Consider the following 25,743-nt stretch of genomic DNA (forward strand, 5'->3'; position numbering starts at 1 on the left):
TTGGCAAGCAGACACTTACGCCGCTGAGCTAAACCCCTGGCCAAGTCCTTCACTTTAGTCATGCTGTCATGGCAATTTTAGTCTTGCTGTTAGCATGTTCATGCCATTCACTGATAAAACTCCAAGCCCTGGTGAAGTCAGCTCTGGGTTTCTCTAGGGCCATGCTCTGAGATGAGCCCACGAGAAAAAAAGAAGCACACAGCAGGGCAGTTCACTGTCCCAGAGATAGCCAGTAGCATGTATTACTGTGTGTTCTTTAATAGTAAGACTTTGTCTAGTTGGAATCCTTGCCGCCATGGAAAAGACTGCATTTCCCAGCTATCCTGGATGCAGGTGCAGTCGTATGAGCAGAGCAGTTTGCAGTGAAATGGGAGGATCACTGAAGGTTGCTACAGAACAGCTTCAAAAGAACTGACCCAGCAGTCAATTGTTGAATTGAGGCAGCAGCCCCTCTTTTCTGCCTTCTCCCTCACTCTACATATTCTATTAATCAGCGTGGCTTGACAATTTGTTTTGGTGGCACTGGGGATTGAATCAGGGCCTCATACAAGGCGGGCGAATACTCTATCACTGAACTATACCCCACCCCAATTTTCTAATGCCTCTAGAATCCTCCACCGAGAACAGTTCTGATGACACTATTCTGCTCCAGGCCTCCCTCAAGTCTCACTTGGATGATTTACCACAGGAATCTTTCAGTGGGTCTCTTCCCGTGGCTTCCCACTCCATCCAGCCTCCACACTAGAGTCAGAGTAGAAGGATCTTTTCTGAACAAATCTGATATTTCACTCCACTATTTAAAACTCTTACGGGCTTCCTGTCACCTTTAGAGTCTTCATCTCACGCCAAGCTCCCTTTCCTGGCTCTCAGAACTGTTACAAGACCTTGCTTCAAAATACAAAATAATTTTGAAAAGAAGGTTGAAGATATAGCTCAGTGCAAATGTCCTGGTTTCAATACAGAGCAGTGGGGAAAAAAAGTTGGGGAGAACTTATTAAAATTTATACTTTCTTTTACCAATTTAAAAATTCTATACTCAAAATGTCTTTAATATGAATTAGGACTTTTATTACAAAAAGTTTTTAATTTTGCCTTCCTCAAAGACATATATATTTCTGCTATAAAATATTCTTGACACAAGTAATCAGCTGTTTTCCTGAGCCACAGTAGAGCAACTTTGACAAAGTAAAGACCACAGTAATTCTTAGTAATGAGTGAGTGTGATGCATTCAACTAGGACTCTTTCCCCAATTCACTTGGCACATTCAATGACAAAGGGTTGTGACACAAAGCTTTGGTTACAATCGATTTAGGCATTTTCAGTGAGTCACACAGGTTAGCTCAGGGAACTAAGCAGGTCTTGCATACCTTTGATGATGATCAGCAAACGTGTTGGGGGCTTTACATTTTCTCTGCAGTACTTATTCTCTGACAAAACTACAGTCCTTCCTGCAAGGAGTGTTGAATTCATACTTCCACTTCTCTCTTTAAATTGTGAGTTTTGTGTTGGGTGTGGCAGCGCACACCTGTAATCCCAGCACTTGGGAGGCTGAGGCAGGAGAGGTCATGGGCTTGCAGCCATCCTGGGCTACATAGTGAGATCAAGCCCAGCCTGAACCAGCAAGACACTGCCTCAAAAAACAAAACATGATGAATCCAGTAACACATGTTTACATGTCCAGATGGCCTGCCTTCAATTTCCTGCCCCTCTACTCACTTTCTCTTAAATATGTTTCTCCTTCCTGATTAAAAACATCTTACACTCCTACTGTGGAAATTTGCTGATTCAGTAAAATATGCACAGGGAAATCATAAATCACTTATGATCTCTCTGCTCTTAGACAGTCCTGGTTTCTTAAATTTTTTTCCATCTTTCAAAAATAGGCCTATCTGTACAAATAGTATTTTTTATACCGTGGAATTAGCTACACTGATTTTGTGTTTTTCTTTCCTTAGTTACTGTCCTGTCATACTCCCCTGCCACTGGAAACTTTCACAAACTTTGTTTTTAATCTACAGTATAGATTAAAATTTTCAGTGTGCTTTGTTTTTCTTCAAGGTTCAATGTTGTCCTTATCTTAATGGGTTGTACAAATTCTGTGTGTGTGTGCATGTGCGTGTGACTTCATGTAAGACCTTCTTCAGGACAGCTACGTTTTCACTCCTAGCCCCAGCACTGACACCACTGGGCGATGCTTGACTGCACTGGATCAGAGTGAATGGGTTTTCGGGTTTGAAGAGACAGTGCTATGGGATGGATGGGAGCAGAGCTTAGCTTTCCACACCATGTGGGAGTCCTCTCTGCCTAACCAGAAGGCAACAGAAGCAAATTCCTCAGCAAACATTTAAAGGCTTAAGCAGAGCTCCTTTCCTGTCAGAGGAGAGATGGGAGGGGCAGGGGGAAGTGAAGGGCTCTCTTTGGCTGAGCACTGAAAGCGATTAAGCCTGCAGTCCTAAGGCTGACTAGTTGAAGGGCCTCGGCCAACAGGAGGAGAGAGATGGAGCCAGGTGAGTCCTGCCAATCTGTGTAACTTTCCTGGAGTGCTAAGGCAAGAGAGGGGGAAGTCTAGAGAGAGTAAGGGGTGAGGAGAAGAGACAGGAGCATCCAGGCTGATCGCGTATTCCAGCTCCTTCCTATTTCCCCACCCTCATTTGGACCTCGATGCACGAATAATATGGCTACTCGTCTTCTTTCTTGAAGCTGTATACAATTTTTAAGAACTCTGAGCCTGGAGTGGCTCTGGGAAGTCTGAGGAGGCCCACAAGGACCTGGCATAAATATTCACAACCCTATTCCTTCCCACAGGAGAGCACCACTAATCATTTGATCAACTACTTCCAAATGATGCTACCTTATACAAAATTATTTTACACAAACGAGAGTATGTAGTACATATTATTTGATGACTTGATTTTTAGACTATTAATTATATATCTTGGAGATCTTCCCATTTCAGTGTATATTAGCTTGTCAAAAAATTTTAATAAATTACAATTTCCACTCTGAGGATATTAATGCATTTATTTAAAAAGGCATTTGAAAACGTTGCTGGCCCAGACAAGACACTTTAGCCAGGAAAAGCCTCAGCTGGAATTAGGGAGCTCCTGCCTCCCCCGCCCCTAGAGATTTACCTGTAACCCTATACCCCCACCCTTACAAACCTACCTCTGGTGCCAAACTAAGACCAATGGGCTACCTGTGCATCCCTAATACCCCCTGGGTTCCACCCCAGGCCGAGGCTACTTATGTGCTTCACTCCACGTGTTCCACAGAGTGTTCCAGAGAGAGATCGCCAGCCCCGGGGTGGAGATGCTGCGCCCCGGGGGTTCGGGGGTCTCTCCCCGCATTCCCAAAATAAAGGTTACTTAAATTTTATACTTCTTTTCAGCCACCACCGCTGACCACTCCTTCCCCCTCTTCCCCTCCTCAGACCTAACAGCATTAATTTGTTTAGTTTGTTACTACCCCTTTATTGATGGATACTTTCATCATTTCTAATATTTGCTCTTATAAACAGTGCTGCAATGGATGTTCCTGTTGATATAACTCTGTGTCTGTGCGCAGATATTTTTATATTAGATAAAAGAACAAGTATTGGAGCAAAGGCAATCTCTGCTTTCAGTTTGGGTGGATAATCCACATATTTTCTCTAAAATGCCTGCATGAATTTATACTCTCACCATCAGTGTAGGAAACAGTCCCTCAACAAAATAGGTTAGTGTATTCTTTTAAATGTTTTAATGGGTCAAAAATGAATCTCAATATGGGTTCAATTGCATTTCCTTGACTAGGCAGACAGCAAGGCTATCTCCTTAGTATTTAGAGCAACTTTTATATATTGTGAATGATAATCCTCTGTACATGAGAAAAAGAGCTAATGATTTAACTGGTGCAGTGGTCTGGGAACACCTTTCTCTTGCCAACAGTTATTAGAATTGCTGGGTATGAGATATGAACAATAAAAAAGTCAGTCATGTGGATACCAGTAAGCAACAGTGATATCCCAAGGAAACAAACCAGTAGCCAGTAATTAGCTGAAAAATAGACTGTACAGAGCCCAAGAAATTGCCAAGCAGGGAGACAGATCTGCTGAGTCCTGGAGCTGTCCTGTCCTGTCCTGCTGTGCTGCTTCAAGACTTCTGCATTTTTTTCTTTGTTTGTTTTTTTGGGCACCTTAGAATGAGGAGGCTGAGCTAGGGCAGAGAGAGAGAGAGAGAGAGAGAGAGAGAGAGAGAGAGACAGAGAGAGACAGAGAGAGACAGAGACAGAGAGAGAGAGAGAGAGAGAGAGAGAGAGAGAGAGAGAGATCGTTCCTGGGGATAGAAGTACACTGAGTTACAGTCCCAGCCCTTCAAAGCTTTTTACATTTTTGCATAAAGATTCTCAGAAGTCACTAAGTTGCCCTGACTGACCTTGAATTTGTGATCTTTCTGCCTCAGCCTCTCAGAGTGGTGGTATTACAGGTGTGCACCACCCCTGTGGTTTTCATTGTGTAGTTTTGAACCCCTTACATGCTACACAGATGCCTGCTGTAAGAGGGGGCAGTGGAGGTCTGCGTGGTTCTTCTACTAGAATAGCTTCTCTTAAAATCTGTTTATTTTTTTCGTTTGAAAAAAGCAGAAAATTCACTGTGGGGGAAAAATGGTCTGAAAACCTCTACTCCACCCACTCTGGGTGGAGGTGAAGAGCTAGATTCTGAAGTCAATATCTAGATTTAAATGCCAATTCTGTCACGTATTAGATAGGTGACACTGCACAAGTTACCTCACCTCACCGATGACTTTCCTGCTCATCTGTTACACAGAGTTGGTAATCTCTAACTGGGTAGTTGTAGGGAGAGGAGAAGAAGATGCATGCAAAGCCTGGAGCTTAATTAGCGTTAGTAAAGATTAGGTAGATATAAAATTATGGTTGCAGGTATTAAGACACCTCCATATTCTGAAATGCTTGGGAAAGGTTTCAGGGAGGAGGGGGATGCTGAGTTTTGCTTGAATAACTAACTGCTCCAGTGCAAACAAAAAGAGACTAGGGAGGAGGCAGGAGCTGCCCAGAGGTGAGCATGATGTATTTGGAGCCTGCCCATGAATAAAGAAGAGATTGTATGGGCCATTTGGAGATAAGATTGAGGATGTATTAGGACCTCTGGAGGCCACTGAATCCTTGACTAAGAAATTTGGATTTGAAATTTCAAGTAATAGGACACTTAAAGGGGCACAGAACACTACAGTAATCTTGCCACATAGAAGTCTTCATATGTACTCACACGTACGTATCCTTTCACATTTTTTAAAAGGGAAAAATGAAAAATAACGAAGAAACTATATTTTAGCACTGGGGATTGAATCCATGGCCTTTGCACTGAGCTACATCCTCAGCCCTTTTTCAATAAATTACTTAGAGGCAGAGTCTCACTAAGTCACTAAGTTGCCCTGGCTGAGCTTAAATTGGAATCTGCCTGCCTCAGCCTCTCAAAACGGTGACTAAATAGGAGTTCTAGGATAAGAATGAAGTATTTGTAAAAGCCCTAAAGCCTATAATAATGATGAGAAATGCAGAAATAGAAGAAGCTGGAATATACTCAAAGACAAAGGCAAAAGGAAGAGAGTTGGCTCCACTGGGCATTTGGTGCCATTCTGTCTGCTGCCTGTGCCAGGCATCACTCTTCATTTGCTGCCTTCACCTGGCACATTCCAGGCCTTCTCAAATGGCCTGGCTGCATGGGCCCTTGTTGGCTGTGGCCCTCTGTGCTGGCTGGCCTTTCTTTGCTCCTGTTGGCTCTTGGGAAGCCCTGCAAGTGAGGGTATTTCAGCCTGCATTTATTAGTTTGCCACATGCCAGTCCCTCATGCAGAGAGTGGGCCTTTTTCTCCTCTCCCATTAGACTCTGAATTTGGCTGTTTTGACAGACATCTCACTGCTTTACCAGAGCTGAATTAATCCAAATGTGTAGCTTCAATCCTGCTACTTACACTCAAAAACCTGCCTGTAATCAGAGTAACAGGTTCCTCTAAACACAAAAAGAAAAAAGAAAAGCTGGGAAAACACTGAAAATCTTTTTCACAATTCTATTACCCAAAGATAATCCATAACACACTGCGGTTCTACCATTTTTTTGCTTTTTAATATCTAGGGGATTAGTTTCTCCTTTTTGATGTTGGTGCTGTTAATGCCTTTGTTGATTACATCAGATTAAAGGAATAAAGTTTACATATCCAGCTCTTATTGTAGAATATTTAAGTCACATTGAACATCCTTATGCTTACATTTTTGTGAACAAGTGAAAATCTTAGAAATCTAAGCATGTATCTTGGACATTATTCTACTAAATGCTCAAATTACATGAAGAGGCTTAATAACTTTGTACCATTTGATTGAATAATTTACCTAGGAAAGGAAAGACTTTCTTAGAAGAGGAATTTATAGGTCAAAGGTATTAAAGTTTTTTTGTTTTTGTTTTTTTGTCTTTTTCCTTTTTATCGGTACCGGGGATCGAACTCACGACTGCCTGCTTGCAAGGCAGTAGCTTATGCCACTGAGCTAAATCCCCAGCCCCAAAGGTATTGAAGTTTTAAGGCTTAAAAAATTTTTTTTACAATCCAGGTATGGTGGTGCACCCCTGTAATTACAGCAAGTTTGAGGCCAGCCTGGGCTACATAGTGAGTTCAATGCCAGTCTGAACTACATAGAAAGACCTTGTCCAAAAAATAAAGAAATAAATAGCCAGATGTGATGGCTGAGGCAAGAGGATTGGTACAAGTTTAAGGCCAGCCTGTGTCACAAAGTAAATTCAAGGGCATTTTGAACTGCAGAGCAAGACCCTGTCTCAATAAACAAACAAATAAATAAATTGTGATATTGATAAGTTGCCCTCAGGATAATTTATTCCCCATAGGGATAGACAGACTCATCACTACCAAATCAGACAGGAGCCCCTCAACTGAGTTAACAGCCCTGCTCACCCTGGCCCCGGTGCCTTCCAGCCTGGTCTCCTCTCCTCCCTCACAGCCCGAGCTGCCTCCCTTCATGTGCATGTGTGCTCCCAGTCCTGCTTCAGCCCATGAACAACGTGCTCAGTTGCTGCCAAACAGTACTAGATGGCGCAAAATTGTTTCTCTTACGTAAATGAAATTGTATGAAGCGTTTTGCCTAGTTACTTCTTAAAAAACCTTAATCACACCTCTTAGAAATCTTTTCAAGTTGATTCACATTAGCCTATAAAAATTTCTAGGGGCTGGGGATATAACTCAGCAGCACAGCTACTGCCGGGCAAGCATGAGGTCCTGTGTTCCATTCCCAGTACCCCCACCAAATTTTTAGTAACATAGTTTTTCATTCCAGCATAATAGGGATAATTTCTTTCATATGTTTATTAGTTTATTTAGTTTGTTACTATCCCTTATTGATGGTCGTTTAGGTTGTTACTAATATTGCTTCTATAAACAATACTGTAATGGGTGTGTGCATCAAAATAATTCCATACATGTACAAACATTTTTATATGGAAGATTAACTGTTGGGTCAAAGGCAACATCTGCTTTAAATCTTGGTGGTTATTAGCTGATTTTCTCTAAAAAGTTTGTATGAATTTACTTACACTCTCATTGTCCTTATATGAGAAATCCATTTCCATATGCCTTCAATGAAGTAGATTATTATTCTTTTAAATATTTTGAATAGTTCAACTATAGATATTGTTATTATTTCAGTTTGCATTTCTGTGATTATAGTAAGAATGTCTTCTTAACATCTTAACATTTATCTATGATGAATAGTAATCCTTTGTTCCTACTCTTCTGTTGGATTACTCCTTAAACCTCATGTGCACAAGTGTTGGTCAGCTCAGTGAACACCGCTGAGCTCCCACCTGGGAAGGCAGGGGCTGCGAAGGTCAGGGGCAAGCTATGGAGCCAGCTTACCTGGGCTTGAGCCTCCATTCTGCCCAGCACCTACCTATCAGGAGTAATGTTAACACGGCCCTGAGTGCTATGAGAATATTAATGATTGCAGACGCGTAAAATGCTCCAGATAGTGACTGGCCTATTCTAAGTGTTCCAGGAACGTTACCTATACTTTTCAAAAATTGGGTACCATCCTTCATTTTAGGAATGGGGGATCTGGGCTCAAGAAAATGACAAAGGTCTCAGCTTCTGTGAAACTGATTCTGAATTTATCAAATGCTCTGCACCAAATAAAGAAGGTGGTATGAGGGTGAGAGGTGGAGCTTCATAGTCCACAGCCAAAGAAAGCTCCGCGCAGTGTAGCCTCGGTGAGGACGCAGGCAAGCTGTCTCAGAAGACAGGAGTTTCGCTTCTCACAATTCTGTTTCTTTTTTCTTTTTGGTTTTTTCGAGACAGGGTCTCACTATGTGGTTCAGGCTAGTCGAACTCACTTTGTAGCCCAGGCTGTTCTCAAATTTGCAGTGATCCTCTTGCCTCAGCCTCCCGAGTGCTGGGCTTACAGGCATGTGTCACCATGTCCAACGCTTCTCATAATTCCTCACAAGCAAATGATGTTTTAATGTCTCCTGTGTTGTTCAAACACTGATAATATACCAGGATATGCCTTGATCATTTCTACTCCTCTTTCTGTTAGTCAGCCAAGCACAAGGAGTCTCATGTCTGGGGCTCGCCTCTCTGACTCATGTCGCTAACTGCTGAGGGACTGCAGCCAAGTCAGACTTGTGGGTGCTGGCATGTTTTTCTAAGTGATGCTGCTGGATTTCCTGCACTGTTGAGCCTCTTCCTGATTCTCTCAGCTTTCTTTCCTGGCGCCTGTGGAAGCCCTTCTTATTGTTCTCTTGAGACACTGTCTCTTTGACATGAAAAGCCATCAGTGAGCCAAGTGCATAATTGTGTTAAGTGGAATAGAAGGAAAACTTAAATGCCTAATGGAGAAGACATTCTCTGTGCACTGCAACTTTGGGGACAGAGAGGAAGATGGCATCATTTCTGCTCCTCTTTCCTTTCCAAACTCAGAGAGGTCTGGGTAAATCGAACAGTACTGCTTGTCCTTGGGAACTATGTCAAGCTGTGAACAGCAGCCAGGAAAGGGCTGTTCCAGGGCCCGTAAAGTCTCCCATATGCACTTTACTGCCTTTTTGGGTATAGATTTTTCAAGGTGGATGGGCTTCTGGGAAGGAGGTAGAGAATGGAGCGGATTCCTGAGAAGGCTCAGAGATCCTGCTGTGAACATTTCACACCCCTCAGAAACAAGTGAGATGTAACTAGTTTCCAACAGATCTAGGCCAGCTGCTTTCACACCTTTGATAATGATCCAAAATTTATGCTATGGCCCAGTTGCACATAAAATTATAATTTCTCTTCTTAAATACATTGTGCATTGTGGTCTCTTTTGTACAGTGCATTGTGATCTCTTTTCTTCTTTTCTTTAAACATTGGTCACCTTGATTCCATAAACTATTAATGTGTCAGGCCCAATGTTTTAAAAATGCCATTAAGTAACTCAAAGGGGTCTGTCTGAGATCTTCCTTGAGTTTTCTCTTTCCAATAGCATAGCTACTTAAATGCCCAATGTATAGGAAGAGGGTTAAAAACTGTATACCATTTGACCCAAAAAATTACTGTTGATGATTCTACTCCAAGAAAAGACTGTTCCTAGAAATGGATCAAAGGAGCTTTACAAATGTTCTGTTTTCAGTCAGACATTTAGCAAACTTGTAGAAAAGATAAAAACACAAAAGCTGGATTTGATTTTTGGACTTTGAAAAAAATTTTAAAGGATCTAATTCAACTTCTTTATGTAAGTATTTATGTGCATTCATAGCTAGTATTGCTCAGTGGCCCTTTATGAATCTGGAGGGATGCTCTGAGGATACTCCATTGGCCTCAGACTTAAACCCTAATGTGTCAAACTATCTAGGCCCAGTGACTTGGATGAAGACCTAGAAAACAGTTTACCAACATACTGATGGCAAAGTAAAGCATCCAGGTGAAAGAATTAGGATACAAAACATTGCAACAGTTAGGAAAGAGTCAGAAACAGAGAATCTATGTGGAAGTTCAAAATGCAAAGGTCACAACAACCATCATGATTTTTCCCTAGGATGCTGGTCAGCTGCATCCCCACAGCCACAGCAACATTTGGGCATCACCAAGCATCCTCCAGGGAACCATATCCCTTGTGGAGAATAACTGGGGTTAATTTGATGTTCTACTTAGAGAAAGACCTAATGGGTTTTGGACAGTGAACACAGGATAAACATTGCCAGCAAAAATAGCAACACAAATGCAATCAGAGATTGTGTTATTACAATTGTCAAGAATGGATAGTAATGGCTGAGCACTTACCCTGTCCATCTCTCTCATAAAGCAAAGATTCTCACATGTGCATCCTCTCTTACTGCTATGTGAATTCAAGGAAATAGGAAGAAAATTGTCTCTCCAGATTTCAGATGGGGACACTGATGTCTAGGGACATTAAGCAACTTGCTCAAGGCCCCACAGTGAATTGTGGAGGTGACGACCGGAGCCATGTCACTCCACAGCCTGCACACTTGACCGCTGCACTCTAACAATTTCACAACCGTACATTAGGTGTACACCTGATAAAGTGACCAGTGTCCTCCTCATAAGCCTGGAATGGGTGAGAAGCAGGAAACAGGTTGTAAACTCCCTAGTAACCTAATGCAGGAACTTGTCCTGTAACTGAGGCTGTAGCCTCCAGTCAGCCCACTGACCTCACTTACAGAATTCTAATTAAATTTGTTCTTACGTCAGGGTGATGAAGTAACTTTTAGTATATGGAACCAGTTTGTCTTCTTAGGCCTCAGTCTTTTAGCACTGTGGCTCCAGGTTTGGGTGCAGAAGTCACTAGGCTTGAAGTCCTCCCCATTCCTGGTCCCAACCTATTTAATTTCCCTGTAGGGCTGAGTTGTGAAGGTAGAAAGCAGAAGAGCTAAGAAGGGGACTGGACTCTTACCTAAGTCAGAGTGGGTTCCCACAGAAATAGCTGAGAATTGTCAGGGGCTCTTGAACCCAGTCAGAGCTGGCCAGTGACCTGTCCCTCCCCACTCCTAGTGGCAGCATTGGAGCTCAGGTCTGTGGACCTGCACAGCGCCAGGAACAACAAGGAGCACCACACACAGGAGATGGGCGTGGAGCGGCTCATCCTGCGCCGAGGCCAGCTCTTCAGCCTCCAGTTGGCCTTCAACCGGCCCTTCCAGCCCCACAGTGACCACATCACCTTCGTGGCCGAGACCGGTGAGCTCTGAAGGTTCCCTCAGCATAGAGACATTTACAAAGTTCACTTGCAGCATCCCTGCCTTCCCTCTCTAATCTGGGACCCCCAGGACCTTCACATTCATTCCCCAGTGAGTGCCATTAAAGATTTGGTAGTTCTGCACTGTGGACATAGCGGCCAATGTTTAAAACCACTGTGCTAGTGAGGTATGGTGGTACACACCTGTAATTCCAGCACTCTGGGAAACTGAGGCAGGAGGATTGAAATTTCGAGCCCAGCAGGAGCAATTTAGTGACTTAGCAAAACCCTGCCTGGAAAAAAAAAAAAATGAAACAGTGTACTAAAACTTCACACTTGATTCTGTTTAACACCCACAAAACAGTTTCAGGTAAGTACTATCATGATTCCCATTTTACAGGTTAAAAAGACAAAAACAGAGGACCAGAGATCTTAAAAGTGGTCTACCTGTAAACACTCAGCGGTCACCAGAGCTTTACACCAGAAGACTTAGCAAGTGTTGGGATAAGTGAGAAATTTAATACACAGATTTCTGAGCTTTCCTTGGGGTCATTGTCTCCAACCCAGGCCCTGAGCCGTCGGAGCTGCTGGGGACCCGAGCCAGGTTCTTCCTTACACAGGCCCAGCATGGGAATGTCTGGAATGTGTCTGACTTCACTGTTGACTCCATCTCTCTCCAAGTCTCCCTTTTCACACCAGCCAGCGCGGCCATTGGTCACTACACGCTGAGGATGGAGATTGCTCAGAGCCAGGGCCACAGCCTAACTTATCTGCTGGGCACTTTCATCCTGCTGTTTAACCCCTGGAGCACAGGTAGGATGCTCCAGGTTGTGATGCTCACCTGACCCACTGGGATTTCTCTGCAGGGGTCTTCTGAGGAAGATAGGATGATAAATTCTATATATTTCTAGGTGTTTTCCCATGTGCTCTTGCTAAAGATAGCCTCTACCAGTTTTTAACAGCACAATGAAAATACTTCTCATGTGATGTTAAGGGAAATAGTTTAGCAAAAGGAATCCAATATGATCCGAACTATATTAAATATATGTGCACAGGAAGAGAATGCACAGCACACTGTGTATTAAAATGTAATGGCAGGGATCTCTGAATAGCAAGACTGAGTGATTTCCATTGTCTCTCTGTCCACCTGCATTAGCCCTGTTCAACCTTCAGCCTGATCTTTTTTAAATTTTATTTTTATCATCAATTTTTTTTGAGTGAAAAGAAATAGTTTTGGACCACAGATGAAATATTTAATATAGTTAATGTGTATAAGCAGTACAACTTCCTTTTAAAAATATTTTTATTGTAATGTTTTAGAAAAAGGAGGGCAAAAAAAGGAACCTGATATATTTTCCAAGTCTCTGCAATAAGCTTGTAACTTTTAAAATCTACACTTTAAATTATTTTAAAAATATAGATTGTATTGGTAGCCTCTCTAGAGAAGCACATAATAACTTGTCAGGGGGCCCAATCCTGGTTTTTTTTTTTTTTTTTTTTTTTTTTTTTTTTTACCATCAATCTACTATTCCTCCTGTTCTCTAGAAAGACACTGTCATTACTGTTTTTTAATTTTATTGCTCTGTTTTTTGGCTTGGGGCTTTGCTTCTTCTACTGCTTTTAACTGCCCAGAGGATGACGTGTACTTGCCAAGTGAAACTCTGCTGCAGGAGTACATCATGAGGGACTATGGCTTTGTTTACAAGGGTCACGACAGTTTCATCACCTCCTGGCCCTGGAACTACGGGCAGGTAACACCATCTCCCAAAGGTGGGCTGGGGGTGGGCTTGTCAACATGGTCCCAGAAAGGATGTGGCAAAGGCCAGTGGGAGGTGTTGGTCATTTCTATGCAAAAGAGAGACTAGGAGGCGTCTTTCCTTTTTAGTTTTCTTTCTGTGGGTGTTAAACTTAACCAAAGCAGACTAGCAACCAGTGATGAACCTCCAAGTACACATTTCTCAGCTTCAACAGTGACCAGTTTATGGTGAAACTTCTTTCGTCTATTTCAGAGATTTGCATGAGACAGATGTTTCCTACTGCATGTTTTTGTATGGTCCACAAGGGAAGAATGAGTTTTACATTTCAAAACTGCCTAAAAGAATTTTTAAAAATATTTTATGACATTGAAAAATACGTGAAATTCAAATTTGTGCCCATGAAGAACATGCAGTTGGAACCGTCACATTCACTTTGATGTTGTCTGATGGTGTTTTCAGCTTACGATGCAGAGCTGAGTCGTGGAGACAGAGTCAAGTCCTGCCAGGGCTGAAGTATTAGTCGCCCTTACTGGAAGAGCGTGGTCAGCCCTGGCCAATACACTTGCATTTTCCTAGTTGATGAATTTTTGGGAAGCAAGTTACAGATAAACATCATATATTAATCTAGTAATACTGTAGTACATAGTTCTAAAGATGATTCTCTCTGAAAAACTGATCAGAACTAAAAAAATGAGCAATAATTCTTTAATAGCATTAAGTATTTTAGTCACTGTTCAGAGGGGACTCTTGGCTGTGGACAACTTTTCAACTCACAAGCACCAAGCACAGGGGGTGTGATTTCTGCTTCCTTCCACCCCAGTCCTGGACACAGACTCCAGGGAAAAGCACCAGGGGAAGCAGGGAGCCTTGCTGAGAAAGGTCACGTTCCCCTCATTCTCCAACAATGCAGCTTGTGAAGATCTTTCCAACTGAGATGGGTTCCAGTGCAGTTGGTAGCCAGAGGGTGGAGACATACATCATAAACATGGGCTGGACAGAACCTCCCCGACCCTCTCCAGTGCTCACAGCATCAGCTCTGAGCTTCTCTACCTCATTTCAAGACTTTCCACATCTTCTCCCTCTCCTCTCATGTCAACTATATCTGAGTTTTCTGTTTGATTTTTTTCTGCTCACACAAGCCCTCCAGGGGACGTCCCGAGTCCTTGGGGCACATGTGCTCACAGACCTCAGGCATCTGTCTTCTCTCATCTCCTCAGCCAACAGAGATCTCTCACTCTTCATTCTCCCTGTATGTTCTGCCACACTGCTTAGTTCTTCAGACTTCCAAGTCAAATACATTCCCTAAGCTCATCAAAAGCAGGGCCATATCTTATATCTAGTTCTCACTGCCCAGCCACAAATACATACACACCATCTTTAAAATCTGTAAGTGACTTGAAGTTTCAGAGGTCTAGTCCTTTTTGCTCTCTCTTTTCTCCTTTGCAATGCCTTGGAAGTTTGAAAAGGACATCATAGATATCTGCTTTGAGATCCTGAACAAGAGCCTGTACTTCTTAAAGAACCCAGCTAAGGACCATTCCCAGCGGAACGACGTGGTGTATGTGTGCAGGGTGGTGAGCGCCATGGTGAGACCCACAGTCCCCGGGACAGTTTGATCTTCATCCGGTGGGCATTGTGGACATCGTGCGTCTGTCCTTTGCAGATCAACAGCAATGATGACAGTGGTGTGCTGGAGGGGAACTGGGGTGAGGATTACTCCAGAGGCATCAGTCCACTTGAGTGGAATGGCAGTGTGGCCATCCTGCGGCAGTGGTCAGCTCAGGGCGGGCAGCCTGTGAAGTACGGACAGTGCTGGGTCTTTGCCTCTGTGATGTGCACTGGTGAGTGAAGAGCTCCTCCGTCTTCATGACCTTCCAAGGCCAGACTGTGATTGTCTCTTTTCAGAAAAGCCACCTATGACTCATGAGGTCCAGTGGCTTGCCCATGACCCCCACAGGCTTGTCAGCACACTGGTCAGTCTCGGGGAGCTGACCTGTGCAGTCTGCTGGATGGAGAAGGAAGCTGTTAGAATGGCCACTGAATAGGTTGGTTTGTGGTTGCCAGGCAGAGGTAGATCTCTGTCCAATATCTCTGCTCAGTTTTAAGGTTTTTGTAGCACTCTCCTGAGACACCACAAGGGAGAGCTACTGCCTCATCAAAGGTCTCTGACAATAGTTGCCATTGCATCTCTAGACAAAACAGTGCCCTTCTGTCCCTTCCCTGGTGCCCTTCTTTTCCCTCTCTTCCCGACTCTTACCTGTAAGTGGAACAGCAGATCCAGAACTTCAGAGCTGAAAGTCACTTGGTCCGGCTCAGCATGCTGCTGCACAGGGCAATAGCAAGAGGAGCTGGGCCGCGTACCTGAGTTCACTCTGCTTTCTTTTTCAAACTGGCCAGGGCACAGGGAGACTTACATTTTTTTCTAATTATCAAATGACTTTTTGAGTTCTCTGTTTTTAACTTGGAAAGCTGCTGAGTGGGAAAAAGCCCTAGACGATGAATTGGTTGTTCATTATTATTGTAAGTGACTCTCAAATGATTTCTTTCTCTCTGTGAGATGGAAACCATTTATGGGGCCAGCAGGCAGTGAATGCTGGGCCTGGCAGTGGTGCTCTAGGAATACAGGAGTTACAGGTGAGGCTCTGTAAAAATCTCGGCTCCTTTTTCTCCTCCAGTTTTAAAGTTGGAAATGAGGTATAGAGGCTGGGTGTGATGGTACTCATAATCCCAACACTGGGAGGCTGAGGCAGAAAGGCCACGAGTTCAAGTCTAGCACAGCTTAGTGACATAGTGAGACCCCATCTCAAAGTTAAAAACAGAGAAGAGCTGGGGACACAGCTCAGTGGGAAGGCTCTGAGTTCAATTTGCAGTAATGAAAAAAGAAAAGAAGAAAAGAAGGAAATTATACATGAAAAAGCAGTAATTCTGCTCAGAATGAGTTCTGTGACCCTCTTCTTTTCCTTCTCTTCAGTGATGAGATGCTTGGGTGTCCCAACCCGTGTTGTTTCCAATTTCCATTCTGCACACAACACAGATGGGAACCTGACCATCGATACCTACTATGACCGAAGTGCAGAGATGCTTCCAACTCAGAAACGAGACCAAGTATGGTAAGGACACGGCCTTGAGCAGACCTCTGCTCTGTCCCAGCTGGGGGCAGAGGGGAACTTCACTGGCTCTGCCCTCTACATTATAGTTGAGGCTTGGAGAAAATCTCCCAACCCAGAGGCTCTTCTACTTAGGTATCAAATCAAACTCATTTCAGAGCTAGACACTGGGAGAACATGGGGAAGCCTCAACCACACACAGAGCTGTGCGTCCTCACCCCTGACCTAAGCTCTCTGTCAGCTTGTCCCTTCCCCTGCCCTTCCGTGTGTTCCCTTTCTCCCCCTGCCAGGGACAGAGCCTGGGCAGCTGCCTCCGACCTCCTCTGCTGGTCTCCCTGCACTTTCTCCTCTCCATGCGTCACCTACTTCTGTCCCTTTCTTTGTGCATCTCAGTTCTCTTTTCCTAGCTGTTTCCCCCTTCTCTATGGTACCCCAAGTGTGGGTTCTCATTTTTCCTTTCCAGTAAGTTTCCAGGTAAAACGCTTGGCATGATTTCTAGCTGGCATCCTTTGAGCCCATTCTCACAGAACCTCCATTATTTCTCTGGGTCATTAGGGTGGAAGGAGAGAGAAGCAAGCAGTGATGGGGTTTCAGCCTGGGATCCACACCTCTGCTCCCCAAGGGCTCAGACTCCAGAAGCAATGATGTATGTGAAAACCGAGATGCTTGTGTAGAATTCTTTCTCTGAATATATCGTCTGAGACCAGTCATGAGAAAATGTCAGGCAAGCCCAAAACAGAGACCACTCTGCTAGAGAGAGAGAGAGAGAAATAATCGATGACCATATTCAGAATGTCAATGTGATAAAAGTAAGGCTGAAGAACTGTTATGAGATCATAGTAGTAGACAAGTAAATCTGATCCTAGAGTGCAGCTCAGCAGCACAGTGCCTGCCTGGCAAGCACGAGGTTGTGAGTTCGATACCTGGTACCAGAAAAAAAGAATAAACATTAGGTCAACTGATAAAATGGAAATATAGACATAAATTAAAGTGTTGTAGGAATTTTAAGTGCTAAGGTTGATTAAATGTTACATGAAAAATATCCCTATTCTTGAAAACACATATTGAAGGGACTGGGGATTTAGCTCAGCGGCATAAGCACCTGCCCTGCAAAGCAGGCGGTTGTGAGTTCGATCCCTGGTACCGATAAAAATGAAAAAGACAAAAAAAAAAAAAAAAAAAAAGAAAGAAAAAAAGAAAAGAAAACACATATTGAAGTGTGTACACACAAAGTGATCAAAAATGTGGTGAATGCCTTCTAAAAATGATTACAGTAAAAGACATATTGTCATTAATCACCCCCAAATATTCCCCTTCATTTCAAACATACTTAACACATTGTTCTTGCCGCTTTCTGAAGCAGTTCTGAAGTCTTGTTTTGTGGGTGTCTTTCTGAAGTATGATTTTAAAAAAACCCATGTTGAATTTTGCTGCCAAATGCCGTTCTGTGGAAAGGCAGGCTTACAAAAACATCAAGGTGTCTTCATCCACCTGTTCACCGGATCTGGCACCATGAGACTTCTGGCTCGTCCTAAAGGCAAAATGACCATGAAAGGTAAATGTTTTGAATTGCTTCAGGATGCTGAGGTAGCCACAGCAGTACAGCTAAAGACATTTATGAAAGGATTTCCAGAACTGCTTCAGAAAATGGCAAGAACTATCATATAGATGTGTTTGAAGGAAGGGGGAATATTTTAAGGGGTGTTAATATGTCTTTTAGTGTAATCAGTTTTAAAATTTAAACATTTATCATATTGTTCAATCATACTTCATATTCATATTAATAGAAAAAGTGGAAAAAACCATTAGTAGCACAGGAATTGCATAGGTAAGTGTTCTTTGTACTACTCTTACAATTACAAGCTTGGAATTACTTTCTAATAAACAGTAAAAGAAAAAAGAAAGAACAACAAACACCCATCTTAGTGTCTAGTACCTGGTACCTGGCAAATCCGCAGTATATATAAACCTGTGTCCTTTCTTCCCTCCGCAGGAACTTTCACGTCTGGAATGAGTGCTGGATGATCCGGAAAGATCTCCCACCGGGATACAACGGGTGGCAGGTCCTGGACCCCACTCCCCAGCAAACCAGCAGCAGTGCGTGAGGACCACAGAGGCGGGCCGATCTCTGGGAGGGACTGTGTGACCTGGAGGCTGGAGGGGAGAAATGTTCCTCCCATTTCACCCCTACCCAGAGGTGGAGCCAAGCCAGCCTCAGATGGTGAATCCAGCTTTGTGGTTGACAGTGGGGTCGCCCGGAAAAGTCACTGGGCTTCTTTATTATTTTCTTACCTGTAAATTGGGTGATGGCAATAGCCACATCACATGGTGGCTCAGAGGCCCAGATGAGTTAATGCAGGGAAAGAGCTTGGTAAAGTGGAGGACACCCCAAGGGTAAAGGTCACTAGTGCCACTGCTTCTCCTTTGTCCCTACCTTCCATGGCTGCATCCAGCCACGCTGGCCCACATATCAGCACAATACCCCACAACTCCTATCCACCCACAGGGCTGTTTTGCTGCGGCCCTGCCTCTGTGAAGGCCATCAAAGAAGGGGATGTCCACCTGGCCTATGACACACCTTTTGTGTTCGCCGAGGTGAATGCGGATGAAGTCATTTGGCTCTTTGAGGATGGCACGGTCCAGGAAATCCTGGCCCACAACGCCAGTGCCATCGGGAAAGAGATCAGCACCAAGATGGTAGGGTCAGACCAGCGCCAAGACATCACCTATGTCTACAAGTATCCAGAAGGTGCCTGGGCCAGGGTTTGCAGAAGGGTGGGTGTAGCTCCTGGGATGGTGCCTCCTCACGGCAGACTCCAGGAAGCATGTGGCCCTAGCAAACAAAAATACAAGCCCCTTGGTTAAATTTCAACTCCAAATTCATTCAGGTAAGCAAATATTGTATTAGTACATGAAATTTACTAAAAAGTAGTTATTTCTTTGCAATGGCTGTGTTTTTAGTATAAACGTTCCAATGTTGCGTGTCACATACTGTACTGGAAATTTCTTGTTGTGTAAGACTGGAATTAAAACTTAATTGGAGTATTTTATCTGGCAACTCTATGCCAGGGTCACACTGCTGTCTGTCCACGGAAGTAGAGGTGATGACAAGGGCAGAGGTGGACATTCAGGAGGGAAAGGGCTCGAGGGCCCATGAGAGGGAGTGGACATTCCCACGGGGATGCCTGAGGATTGAGCAGGCCATGCCATGTTCTGGCTGTGTAAAGTGGGAGCCTTGCCATCCCCACACCTCCACTTCCTCATCTGTGAAATGGGACAGCTCAGAGGGCTAAGTGAGCTGATGCAGGACAGCACTGTGGATAGACCCTCTGGTGCACAGGTACTGCTCCTAAAGAGTCACACTGTGGGGTTAACACAGGCCATATTTCAATGTTTTGTTTTGTTTTTTCCTCAGTGTTGAGTAGCCCCCAAAGGCAAGACAAGGGATTCTATGTAAAAGACTCAAATAAATATTTTAGAAGACAGGATGTTTGGAGGGTCAGATAAACCAGATGACAATGATAAATGGTGAAGGTGGCTGTATTGATGACAAAGGACAGTGCTGAGTGATTAATTTCAGCAACACACTTAACTCAGCTTTTCTGGGCCACTCTGTGAGGCCAGCTGGTGCTGGTATCATCCTGAGCCCCAGTGGAAGAAGAGACCCTGGTGGAGCAGAGCAAGGACGCGGAGTCAGAGTGAGCAGCACCAACGCCCATGTTTGCAGCCCGGTCGCCGCGTTGCTCTTCGAGCTTCAGGAGGAAAGCTGGAAGGCATTTGTTGTCTCTACTCCTCCTCACTGAGGTCTTTCTCGTGTCTCTGTCCTGCCAGGATCCCCGGAGGAGCGCTCTGTATTCATGAAGGCTTCCCGGAAAATGCTGGGACAAGAAGGGGCCTCCTCGTCCCTCCTGGATCTTTTGGGCTCTGCGGCCTTTAAGTCTCAGCCAGCACGGCTGCGGCTTTACCTGGCCAGGGCTCCCACGTGGGGCCAGGACCTGCTCCTCACCCTGCATGTCCAGAGGGTGCGGGACAGTACCCACCGCCAGGGTCCCATCAGACTGGAGGTGCGGTTCTGTGCCCAGGCCCTGTTGCATGGGGGCGGCACAAGGGAGCCCCTGTGGAAGCAAGCAGTGCACCTGGACCTGGATTTTGGGCAAGGTGCGTATGAGACTGGCCTGAGGAGGCTCCTACAAAGACAAGACTTCAAGTCTGTGAACTGGGCTGGGTTGGTCTGGCCAGATCACAGAAAGCCCCCGGCAGTGCATGCACAGCCAGTGCAGGCAGAGGGCTGCTGCCCATTGATGAAATGCCCATTGCGGTACCTCAGAAACCGTCTTGCCAGGTGGAACAGCAGTGAGCTCCAGAGGCCATCTGTGTCGGTCGAATGAATACTCTGTCTTTCTTTTTCTACATGAAAACTCACATTTTTCTCTTACCTGTGTATTTTCTCTCCCCGCCCTCCCTCTTTCCTTCCATCTCTGACCCATGCTCTGGACTCAAGATGTGTTTGTCTGTGCAGAGATACACTGGCCACTCCTGCTGCCCTTCACCAATTACAGAAACAAGCTGACTGATGAAAAGCTGATCCGCATGTCTGGCATTGCCAAGGATGAAGAGACTGGGAGGTCCATGCTGGTCGTAAAAGACCTCTGTCTGGAGCCTCCACACTTGTCTATTGAGGTGAGGTCTTGGCAGAGATGGGGCCTCAGGGCTCTCTGCCTCATCCAGCACAGGTCTTGGGGGATGGCAGCAAATAAGACATTGTCCTGCCCCAGACACCAAAGTGATGGTTACTGAGCAGCATGTACCAAGTGCAGGGCGGTGTGCCTAGGAGAGGTGACATTCTACCAATAATGTTTGGCGAAGATTAGCAGCTATTGTGCCCATTATCCAGGCAGAGCCCTGCTTGACACAGGGTTCAAGCACAGCACAGCACAGCAGATGCTGAGTAGGCTGAAAATTGGTCCCCATTGGTGTGGGACTGTGGGATAGTTTGTGTGACTCTCCTGGATTCCAAATTCATTTTAACCCTATCTGTTTTGACCCCCTCAATATGGACTTGGCCTTTTGTTTGAATTCTAAATAACCTGAGTGTGTTCTTCATTTTCCTTGATTCTCTGATGAAGCCAGCATACATCCTACTGGTCAGAGCTCATTTCAGCTCAAGACTTGCTTACCAACAGTCCTCACCTGGCTGGCACTGTACTAGGCACAGGAGTGAGCTCCAGAAGTGAGTAGGACAGAATCCCTGCCTCCCCGTATGGGCCGAGGCTGTGCTGCTGTGACACAGGCTGAAGCACTGAACACCACTGAAAAATCTTGAGTGGACAGAAGGATACAGCAGCATGGAACAGATTCAGTGCTGGGATCTGGGTCAGGGCCTGGTTCTGCCTTCCCACATCATGGGACCTTGGCCTCTTTGTATCCTCACTGGTAAAGTGCAAGGTCAAGATGGCTTCACTGATACACCAGTGGCACACATGAGGCTCCTGTCTTCTGCCGTGCCTGCACCAGACATTACTAATTAATTGTGGTTGATAGTATTTGTTCTCAGGATGCCGCTTCACTCAGCATAAATGTTATACACCTCTAACCTTCACAACTAGCCCTTCAGTTGAAATCTACTAGGCATCTTGAATGACATGGTGGGGAGGGAAGTGGGCTCCAGGATGGTAGCTTCCTGGAATATCCTGACTTCCAAAACAGGCCAGCACATGTGTTAACCTTAGATATTCTCAGTTCCAGTCTTCCCTCCCAGCCGCAGTATCCTATCTCGAAGTAACAGTCCTTGGAGACAGGGAAGGAAGGCTACTGACCGGAGGGCAGAAGCAAGGCCCATTACCAGGACACTTCTGTCTTCTGTCTACACAGGTGTCCCAGACAGCTGAGGTGGGCAAGGCCCTGAAGGTCCAGATCTCACTTACCAATACGCTCACAGTGGCCCTGAATGACTGCACAATGGTGCTGGAAGGAAGTGGCCTCATCAATGGACAGATAACAGAAGAGTAAGTAATACCGTTGTCCGCCTCTCAAGTAGGTCCCTTGTGAGTCTCCTCCTGAGACTCTGGATGGTGCCCCTGTGCCTCTACTCCTTGGCCTCCTCAGGAGAGGGGGAATTCGGTGGTGCTATGGAGTGGCAGGTGCTCACCCACCACAGGGGACCCCAAACACCCACCCAAGTTGTCCATCACTCTTTTAGAGTCTAACAGCATCGTTTTGACTTCCAGACTTGGGACTCTGAAGTCTGGAGACACCATCCAAATTCACCTGGACCTCTATCCCAGTAAGGCTGGGCCCCGCCAGCTCCAGGTCCTCATCAGCAGCAGTGAGATCAAGGAGATGAAAGGCTACAAGGACATCTTCGTGGCCGCAGCTGCAGCTCCCTGAGCCAGGTCCTGCCTTCCTGATGTCCCTCAGCCTCCTTGCTGCTTTCCCTGTCCTGCCCCACCTTGGTCCTGGGAGCAAATGAAGAAACAATGGAGATTCTTTATCCCTCGTGTCGCAGCTCCTGCCCTGATCAGACACTTATTGCTACCAGTTTGTCCTGTTGGCCTAGCTGCCAGCTCTGTGACTGGGGACCTTCTTGCTCCCTGAGCCCCTGCCTGCTCCCTAAAGGGCCTCTACCACAGGATAGACTCCACAGCCCTCTCATGGCCTCTGTGGAATGGAGGCTCTAGGTCTCTCCCTCTCCACTGCCCAGTAAGACTCAAGCAGAGGGAGCCCTGCAGAGGACACCACAGCGCTGTGCCCATTGCCAGCAGACCATCTGTGCTGCCTACCTGGGAGCACCCAGCACGGCGGGGCAGCCCCTTCCTGGCAGGTTTACATCCCACATGCGTTACCCCGGGACCCCCAGTGCAGCCCTCCAGGAGGACTGGGAGGTACCTCTCAGTGGGCACTGTGCCCTTGCTTTCCCAGCCCCAGCCCCCTTCTAGCCTGCACCGCTTAATCTTTACCCTCTCCCTGTCACCCTAACTTTCCTCAGCTTCTTTTATGTTGCTATTTTCAGGACAGAGAGAACCACTCTTTTGTGCCATTTTCCTTACAGTTATCAAAATCATCTGTGTTCCTTCTTGCTAGTTTGGAAAGAAAAAAAAATTCCAACCTCAGGGGAAATCTCTTCCCTTTTTTGCCGGGAGACAGCAAGGTTGAACCCAGGGAGGGCCGAGCTGCACCTCAGCCCTTTAGAAACGTTTTTTGTTTTTAATTTCAAAACACAGTCTTGCTAAGATGCCCAGACTGGCTTCAAACTTGTGATTCTCCTGCCTCAGCCTCTGAAGTAGCTGGACTTACAGGCACAATGTGCCATCATCATGCCCAGCTTCTGCTAACATTTTCTAATCTTTATGGTCCTTTCCCCCCTTTTGTCATGTTTTTTAAGTTGTCATTGTAAATATATGTGTTTTTCTAATACATACAAAGTATGATAGAAATACAGGTAATGTTTAAATTAAAAATTATAGCTGGGCATGATGGTACACTCCTGTAATCCCAGCACTTGGGTGGCTGAGGCAGGAGAATCACTGCAAATTCAAGACCAACCTGGGCTACAAAGCCCAGCCTGAATTTCATAGTGAGACCCTATCTCAAAAAGACAAAAAAAAAAAGTTAAAAAATATTAAAGTAAAGGCCACACATTAATTTCCATTAATCTCCTCAAAAGCACTCTCCCTTGCTTCAAACACACCATTTGTGCCACTTTGGGCAGCAGCTCTGGAAGGCCTCTTTGGGTCTTAATTGCACTGCTGTGGCTGCCTCAATGTCCTGAACTGATTCAAAACTTCTCTTTCCTGGTCATTTTGACTTTGCGGAAAAGCCAGAAGTCACATCGTGCCTGATCTGGTCAGTAAGGCGGATGAGGACACAACATCGTGTCCTTGCAAGCCCGTCTTTCCATTGCATGGCAGCAGCGTTCACTGAATTTTTTGTCACACCTCAGGAAGATATTTATCAAAAAGGACTCCAAAACTGCTCAAGAAAGTGGCAAGAATAATGGGACATTTGTATTAAAAGCAATAGGGAGTGTTTTGAGGAAGGCTGTCAGGTTATTACACAGTACTTAATATATTTTTAAACATTTACTATATTTTTCAATAACACTTCATAATTTTGTTGTTGTTATCGTTCTTTGAGACAAGGTCTCAAAGGTAGCCCGAGGTGGTCCTCCTGCCTTGGCCTCCTCCATGCTGGGATTCCGAGTGTGCCCCACCATGCCTGGCTTCATCATTGAGCAGACACAGAAAGCAGAGCATCTTCCCACTGGTTTTCAGGTGTGGACCCCACTCTTCCCTTCTGCGTGGCTCTTCATAGTTTCCTCTGGCTCCTCCTCTCTCTTCCCGCTCTCTGTCTGTCTTGCATGCTTGTGGTCCTCCTTTCTGTCTGGCCTTGATGCAGGAGGCTGCACACTGCACTGTGCCCTGTGTGCCCCATTAGCCTGCCCCGTGAGCCCTGCTGGGCATTTCTGGGCACCCAGGTGTCTCTGTGCCGCCTCCTTTGGAAATGTAACACCTTGCTTGTCTGCTGAGTGCCATGTCTTTCTCTGCTGAGGCATCACCTTCTTGTCCTTTCTCAGCTGTGTCACCAAATTGGGGAACAGTGAGGGGATTCCCAGGGGTGTGGGGGAAATTAGTTATGTCAGTTTTTTCAGTCCAGCTGATACACAGTTTTCCCTCTTGTCACCTAAAAACTGTAAAATCTGGCTGTTCGCCACGCTCTGTGACGCTTTCTTATTTCTTCACTGTCCCACTTCTGATGGTGAATGAGCTATGCCATTTTGAAGTCGCCTTCAAACATGGCCTCAGGATTCAAGGTTCATCCCACTGCTATGAAATTGGACCCTGGGTCACTTCCCCACCAAATACCTCCCAGCCACCCAGTGAAGCTGGCAATAGACCAGGCAGGGGCTCCCACAGTCGAGCAGAGGCAAAAGCAATGCTTGGAGAGTAGAGTGGGGAGGTGTTCAGGTGAGCTCAGCAGCCACAGCCACTGACTCTGTTCCCCATCCCCTTCCACAGTGACATCCTTAAATCCTTTGGATTGACAATTCTGGGGCCTTTGACATCAAGCATCATTACACGATGCAAAGCATCTGTTCGCTAGTGTAAAATGACATCAATAGCAGTGCCACCCCCTGCAAGGTTGCTGTGAGGATCAGATGAGAAGGTGGACTGTAAAAAGCTTTGTAAACTCCTAAGTACGTTCACATGCAGAGGCCCTCTGAGCATGTTAAGCCCTTCTCCTGGGCTTCGGTCTCCATTTCTGGGGCTAAGAAGGAGGGAGCAGAGGACACACTTGGGCCTGTCAGTTCTGGCTTCTGTATTCAACCATCCGTGGGGAACCTCTGTGCTCTTCCCTCAGACTTGGGTGTCTAGGTATCATGGGCTTGATTTTGTGGACCAGGAAACTGGAACTTACTCAAGGCCACACCATGGTAGGCGAGAACTGGCCCTCAAGTTTCTCTGGAACTTGAAAGCTCTGGAGCCAGCACCCTCAGGTCCCCAAGCTGTCCTGCCTCATAGGAATTGTGGGAGTGTCCATATCTTTGTCTTAGCTGTCCCACCCCTGAGCTCACAGCCCTGCTTCCTTCCAGAAATGAGGGCCTTCATCAACCTTGCGTAGCTTCTCTGGACCAAGGAACATACCGCTCTGACCAGCTGATTCCC

General features: G+C 45.4%; 1 protein-coding gene across 2 annotated transcripts; it reads left to right on the top strand.

The window, feature by feature from the left end:
- Positions 1-2,386: 2,386 nt before the first annotated feature.
- Positions 2,387-22,571, top strand: Tgm7 (transglutaminase 7). 2 transcript variants are annotated; one of them, XM_063250184.1, is made up of 13 exons: positions 2,387-2,508; positions 11,037-11,219; positions 11,785-12,030; positions 12,850-12,968; positions 14,432-14,560; positions 14,638-14,815; positions 15,946-16,084; positions 18,075-18,178; positions 18,588-18,830; positions 19,913-20,239; positions 20,601-20,761; positions 21,953-22,086; positions 22,309-22,571. In XM_063250184.1, exons 1-13 carry the CDS (start codon positions 2,499-2,501, stop codon positions 22,466-22,468), a joined length of 2,133 nt encoding a protein of 710 aa, XP_063106254.1. In that variant the 5' UTR covers positions 2,387-2,498; the 3' UTR covers positions 22,469-22,571. The 2 variants fall into 2 exon arrangements, with proteins under 2 accessions (XP_063106254.1, XP_063106253.1); XM_063250183.1 differs by lacking the exon at positions 18,588-18,830.
- The last annotated feature ends 3,172 nt before the right edge of the window (positions 22,572-25,743 follow it).

Source organism: Cavia porcellus, unplaced genomic scaffold (assembly GCF_034190915.1).
Source record: "Cavia porcellus strain 051 isolate PalLab524CR breed Dunkin Hartley unplaced genomic scaffold, mCavPor4.1 scaffold_6, whole genome shotgun sequence".
Classification (NCBI taxonomy): Eukaryota; Metazoa; Chordata; class Mammalia; order Rodentia; family Caviidae; genus Cavia; species Cavia porcellus.